Below are 6,979 nucleotides of genomic sequence, written 5' to 3' on the forward strand. Positions count from 1 at the left end.
TGTTGACTCCCTATTTCCCTGGGCAAGAGGCTTTGATTATGCATTTCTCTCTCCCTCCAACCTCCTCATCCCCACTTTTGCTTAGAAGAGAAAGCTCTTTAAAATGGGCACATCTTGCAGACTTTCCTGCTTGTCCCTGTCAAATTCGATCCTCCAAATCGGGCTACTCCCATGTAATAGGGAAATACTTGTATATCTGATAGCATAGTACCTCTAATATAGCCTCTCGGTTCTTTTATTTGCAGCAAAATGCAGTGCACTGCAGAATGACTACGTACACTCATTGTAGGAATTGTGTTAACCTGGGGGCAAGTTGCTAGACAACTCTGTTTATTGTAGACATGCTTTCTCCTTCTCCTTCTTCATGGCTGGATGGGGATGGAGTTTAGGGTTCTTTCCCTAAATCAGCTGGGTTGCAAATTATGTTGGCCTTTTACAGCAGATTCTCCTTCCCCTCCCACCCCTCCATGCTGACATTTAAGAAGAAAAGTAGCTGTAGTAAAACAATAGAATACGACAACTTTCCAAAACAGTTTTTTGCTCATTACTCTCAATGGTGCTTTGTGCTTACTTGAAAAGCATTCTTAAAAATAACTGCAATCCCAACCAGGAGTGGCCACTCTGTGTGAGTTTACAGCTGAGTCACACAGCAGTTACCAGAAACAGCTATTTCCAACTCTGGTACTTGAAGCCAGCTGGCAAAGCTTGGGAAAAGCCAGGCTGAAAATGTTCTTTTACATTGCTCCACACTCATTCTCGGCTTATGGCTTTTTGCAATACCCTCTTCTGAATCCCAAATACTCTTGGGTAATACTGATTGACACAGGATTGCCAAATGTGACTGGGCACAGAAAGAAGTCCAAAAACAAAAAGAGGCATGAAGTAAGCACTCTCCTTGTTTCCAAGAAATAAAAGTGTGTGTGTGTGTGTGTGTGTGTGTGTGTGTGTGTAATTATCACTTTCTGGCAACCATTCTTGAAATGCTATTTTTTTTCTGCTTCACATACATTCAGATTTATAAATAATGGTTGGTATTCAGTATTGCAGCTATGGATTTATAATCTAGAGTTACTGATCTGTAACTGCTTTCTGTTCAGTAAAACTATGTAAATGCCATCCAACCCAACAGCTGGATCAGATGCAGGACACCCATTCAATTTTGAGTTGGGGCACAAGAAAGATGACAGTTCCAGCCCTCCTTCCACCAGTGAGTGAGGCTGTGACAATCAGAAGCAGTATCCTTTCACAATCCCTTGTCACAGCCTCACTCACTGTTAGGATGTGGGTAGAAGGATGTGGGTGCACTTGACCAGAAGCTGAATGGATCTCCTTCACCCAAACTGGATGCTGACTCTTAAGGTGGGCTGGGAGACCTTGTGCAGGAGACTCAGTTATGCAAATGTAAACAAGTAGCTGGTGTAGAATATCAGCTATCAAAAGTGTAGTTAGCATCCTCTTAGGTAGTCACTTCATGGTAAACTGACTTACAATTATGTAAAGTTGAATTGTTCTGTTGTGCAGTATTTGTATTCTTAGGAAGGGAGCAGAGATGTAGCTATGTCTTTGGGCTCATTATGCCAGCAGCGCCACCCTAGCACCATGGGTCCCATCACCCAACAGGGCCTCCCATTACATAATGGGACAGCATGCAGAATATCAGCTGCCTATGTTGGTTCTTTCTGTCAGCATTGTTTTCTGAACTGTTCCTTTAAAAGAAAGCAGTAAGAGACTATTCTTGGTGTCACCAACAGTGATTCTTCGGGTGATTATTTTTTGGGTAGAAAATCCAAGATAGTGATAATGATACATGATTACTTCATTTCACAAAACAGTGCTGGAATTTAGAAAATTCAAGGGATTCTAGTTTTCAGTGTAATTACCCAGGGCTAGGCATTCAAAGATATAGCCATGTTAGTCTGTAGAATCAGTCTGTAGAGAGATCTTGTAGCACCTTTGAGACTAACTCCCGTCAGCATCCTTCATCTCTGTGTGAATTTGTGCCCATTTTTGTTCCTATGGGTGCCATTAAGTGTCTCCTTATGCACTTAATCAAAGGCGGGTTACACACCGCCATTTAGTACGTATTCTATACGTACTAGGGTTAGGAAGGAGCGGTGCTTCCGCACCCCCCTAACCCTAGTACGTATAGAATACGTACAAGATGGTGGCGCCCTGTTCATACGGGCGCCGCCATCTTTACGTATCAGACGCTGTGCGTCTGGACGTCGCAAGTCCGCCCCAGGCGCCTCGTGACATCATAGAGGCGCCGCAAAAAGAAGCTCCAAAATGGAGCTTCTTTTTTGCTCCGCGCGGGAGCTGCGCGGTGTGGCTGCTGCGGCTCCCTCATGGAGCAAATGGCGCCAGCGAGAGACAGCCGCAAAGCGGTGGTCTATAACCCACGAGTAATCAAGGAAAAGATGAACTTTCTGAAGGTTAAAGAAGGTGAGGTTTGTGAATATTACTTTTTTTTAAGGGAGGATTCTCATGAAAATGTCAGGACAGTTAATTGCTATGGCGGCATCTGAGTTTAGATTTAGCAAAGCTTTAAAATAGATGAGAACAGATTGCTGAAACTTTACTGTGGGGAAAAAGCAAAGTCAAACAATTTTATAATGAAACTCATGTGAATGCAGGACACCTGCCAATCAGGCACATAGTTGATATCTTTCTGTTTTCTCTCCCTTTTTAGGTGTTTATGGCCAAGTGCAAACTTTCTGTTCCCCACATTATACTGACAATCAAAGAAGTATACAGCATGTAGGAACTTGTAATATGGTCCCTCCCTTTGAAGATTGTCTTGTACCTACATCTGTGGGGCAGGCAGGTCTTGATGTTTTCCACAGAGCATTTTCTGCACATTCTGGTATTACAGGTAATTGTCTGTTGTGATCCTATTATTTAAAGAATTATTCCATGGTGAATATTTTTAGACTAGTGGTTATATGTGTATCTTCTGGAATGCATTTTATATGCATCCAAGGTGCAGTGGGTCCCCCCCCCCCCAACAGTTGAGACTGAAATTGTAATGCATGCACATGCGTACCCCCCCCACACACACACACACATAATACATAGCAACATCATGAATTATGTAAGAGACCAGAAGTAGGCCGGTTCAGGGTCTTGGGGCCAATCCAATCTGTTGGATCCTGCAGTGGACCATATCCCCATATTAGCTAAATTCAGATGTGGGAAAAACTGACTTCTTCTCCCACCATTGCATTTCTACACTAAAACAAGGCATGGTGGGAAGATATACCTTGTTTCAAAGGATAATCATGCTTTCTATAGGCTTCTGGGTTACCGATTGCATTTCTTCTCTTGAACAAGTTATGTGGGCATTGCGTGTCTTGTTTTAGAAGAAAATCAGGCTCTGAGAAGCCTCTGGGAAGCATGATTCTCTTCTAAAATGGTGCTTATGTATCTCTTCCTGGGTTCTATGGGGCCAACTATAACCGAATATTGCAAACCCAAAAGCACTTTAAATAGAAATATATGTACTGTCAGCCCTCTGTATATTGGATTCATGGATTCAACCAACCATAATTTGAAAAAATACACACTCCCCCCCCCCCCCCCCCGAAAAAGCAAACCTTGATTTAGCCATTTTATATAAGAGACACTATTTTACTACCCCGCTGTGTATAATGGGACTTAGGCATCCACGGATTTTGGCATCCATGGGGGTTCTGGAACAAAACCACAGCACATCATAAGGTTTTACTGTATTTGGCAACAATACAATAAAATATATATCAAATTTGACACATATGCATTGTTTCCAAAGTTCAATGCATTCAGTGATTTGTCAGTGTGGAATTTGATTGCAGGACTCTTCTGCTTGTGCTGTTCAGTGGTATTGCAACATTTGGATACAGCCTTAAAATCCTATATTAAAGAAGAAACATGGGATGCAAATCCATAATAGAAATTCTACTACCCCTTTGTCTCTTCCTAAACACACAGTTAAAAATCCTGCTACCTTATTCAATGTAAAAAGCACCTACTCCTTGTCCCTGGCAACTACGGCTCTTCTCTTCTGCTCTCCCTCTTTTTCTGAACTCACCCAGCAAGTACAGCCCCTTCCTTAGGGTTTCTCCACCTTCTGGGCCAAACCAGTAACTCATAGGGATTATACTCATATGATTTGTTTTAATGCATAAGTACAATTTGTTTTGTTGCTGCAGTGAGGTACCAAAATGGGTGGTGGTTCCAAACAGGGATGTAGCCAAGGGGGTGGGGGTTCTTGGGGTCCGGACCCCCCCTTCCATTAGAAAAATGAATGGTGTGTGCTGCTGCGCCACCGCACCCAAGCCCCATTATAATGGTGGCACTTAGTCTGGACCCCCCCCCCTTCCTAAAATCCTAGCTATGTCCCTGTTCCAAAGGTCATAAACATGGTCAGGTGTTAAAAAGAAGAGAAAAGAAACAGAAGAGACAGAAAACTTCAAATATTTTTTATTTGGTGGGAGGGGGGAGACCCCAGCCACACTACACAATTATAGCACAATGATTTCACTTTCAAATGCCCTGGCTATATCCTGTGTAATCCTGGGATCGGTAGTGCAGGGGGGATATTTTGAATTCTCTGCCAGAGAACTCCTGTAATGCCCTCATTAGGATCCATAGGATACATCCATGGCAGTTAAAGTGGAATCATAATGTTATAATTGTCTGGAGTGAAAGAGCACAGAGAGTCTTATGATGTGTAAAAGGTTTTATTCTTCAAAATAACCCATGCTTTTTCGGCTAGGAAATATTTGTGTGGCCTTCTTCAGGGTAAAACAGTTTGAGAACTGTAAGGGTTTTTTTTTAAGGATATCCAGAGTATTTCAGTTGCCACACATAAGCTTTGGTGACATGTTTTTGAAACATTCACAGGTAGATTTTCAATTGTTTTCCACTAAAGAAGGCCATGCAAATGGATTCCACCAGAAATGTGCTGGGCTATTATGAGAATAAAATTGTTTACACAACCCATGTAGGGCAGGGAGTACCTGCTGTCTGAAGATGCTTGTGTTGCCCACTCATGCATTAGACCACATTGGTTCCCCCCAAACTATTTTTGCAGCCGTAGACCCCTCCTGATTCCCCACATTGTCCCTTTTCTTCCCCTGCCCCCAAAAAGAATGGTATACAGTATGTCTAGAAAACATGCAGGAACAGCAATTTATTTTTAAAATAATCTACAATCAAGCCTGAACTTTCCCTAGAAGACAAAATAATTAAACTGAGACCATCATATTTTGGACATATGAAACTGCATTAGAAAAGACAAATGATGCTTGGTAAAGTAGACAACAGTAGTAAAAGAAGAAGGCTGTATCACAGGTAAATTGGTTCAGTAAAGGAAAGCCACAGTCCTGAGTTTACAGGACCTGAGCAGGGCTACTGATGATAAAGTGTCTTGAAGGTTTTTCATTCATAGTGTCACCATAAACTGAAGCCAACCTAATGGCAGTTAGATTTTTGTGGGTTTTTCGGGTTATGTGGCCATGTTCTAGAAGAGTTAGGAAGAAACTATTCTAGAACATGGCCACATAGCCCGAGAAACCCACAAAAAACTATGGATGACGGCCATGAAAGCCTTAGACTTCACTAATGGCAATTAACAACACCTCTCAGTGTTTAAAAAAATTTTTTTTTCAAAACCTGAAGTGTATTTTCAGCTATTATTAGGTCTTTTGTAGATTATTTTAGTGGGGGCAATAGGTGGAGTCCATGGTCTTTACATCCCTTGGGGGGTCCCAGGGCAGAAAATTGGCCCCTGGATCTGCCATAGTTCCCCACCACTGCTTTAACTGATATCCTCAGTGTCTTCATATTTTTCCTTCAGTGTATGATCTTCTATCTGGCTCCACAGGTATCTTCGGGGATCCACACAATGGGGCTGAGGACACCAATTTTCTTCAGATAAATGCTGTCGATCGCTGCCCTAGTCAACTTTCTTCTGTTTATACTGAAGGCTGAGGAAACACAAATGACAGGCATCTAGTTCCCATGAGAACCACTGTATTATAGATCATCTTTCATTGGTCAGGAAAACAAGTGCTAAAGGTATGGCTCCAAAAAAATAGGAGGAAAAAACTCACCATCACCAGAAAGACTCAGTTTCATAGTTGCAGCTAATATCCCAGGATGGGGTAAAATGCTGGTTAAAAGGTACGCATTTACCAAAGTGTGACAATCGCTTCTTCGATTCAGCCTTTTTTGTGACAAAACCACTTCCCAAAGGGAATGAATAAGAAAACTACTGCTTGATACCTTTTAAAATGAATTGTTGGCATTATCAAAATGGTATTCTAAAAATCTGTTTCAAGTACTCTGTGAAAATTAACCACAACTACAAAACTTCAGTAAAAGGAGAGTTCCATGCATAATGAGCCTGTTTTATGGTGCTTTGGAATCTAAGTACACAAACTCACAGGTAAAAGGGCAAAAAGGGGAAATCATGTGTTTTTCAGACATGTTATGGCACCAGCTGATAGTGGTAATATCACTGTTCCAGCTTCTTTTCAAAAATCTAGGTACTGTTGGTTCTGGATTTGTTAATATTCTTTTTAACAACACTGTATTAGCTGCATTAGCTTTAAGAAATGTGCTTGTTTGTGATTTCCTAGCAGCACTTCATTGCAGAGAATTCATTCTACTGGGGACTGAATAATGCTTTATAATTTAATTAATATTTATATTCCATACGTAGATTTTTTTTTAAGCACACACATTCCAAGTAGGCATTCCCCATCAATATTTGGAAATATTTCAACCCACGTCTAACAAACATCACCGAAGCTTGACACTCATGTCTTGCTAAACAATTCAACAAGTAGTTAGGGTCAATCTGTACAAAATGGGGTTCTAATCATTTTGTTACAATTGTACACATTTTGTTGACAACATTAGATTCTGTAGTCCTTGATTATTCAGACACATCCTAAGAAGACATGACTCACTAGAAAAGGCAATAATTCTAGGAAAG

General features: G+C 41.2%; 1 protein-coding gene across 2 annotated transcripts in view; it reads left to right on the forward strand.

The window, feature by feature from the left end:
- The window catches only part of GLIS3 (GLIS family zinc finger 3), a 182,493-nt gene extending 175,974 nt beyond the window's left edge, over positions 1–6,519 (forward strand). For both annotated transcript variants that reach the window (XM_089511795.1, XM_089511805.1), the window contains exons 9-10: positions 2,690–2,872; positions 5,837–6,519. In XM_089511795.1, coding sequence (XP_089367921.1) covers positions 2,690–2,872; positions 5,837–5,970 — 317 coding nt within the window. In that variant the 3' untranslated portion in view covers positions 5,971–6,519. The remainder of the gene's footprint in view (positions 1–2,689; positions 2,873–5,836) is intronic.
- Positions 6,520–6,979: the final 460 nt, after the last annotated feature.

Source organism: Sceloporus occidentalis, unplaced genomic scaffold (genome assembly GCF_023333645.1).
Source record: "Sceloporus occidentalis isolate IW3139 unplaced genomic scaffold, rSceOcc1.0.p SCAF_1, whole genome shotgun sequence".
In the NCBI taxonomy this organism is placed as follows: domain Eukaryota; kingdom Metazoa; phylum Chordata; class Lepidosauria; order Squamata; family Phrynosomatidae; genus Sceloporus; species Sceloporus occidentalis.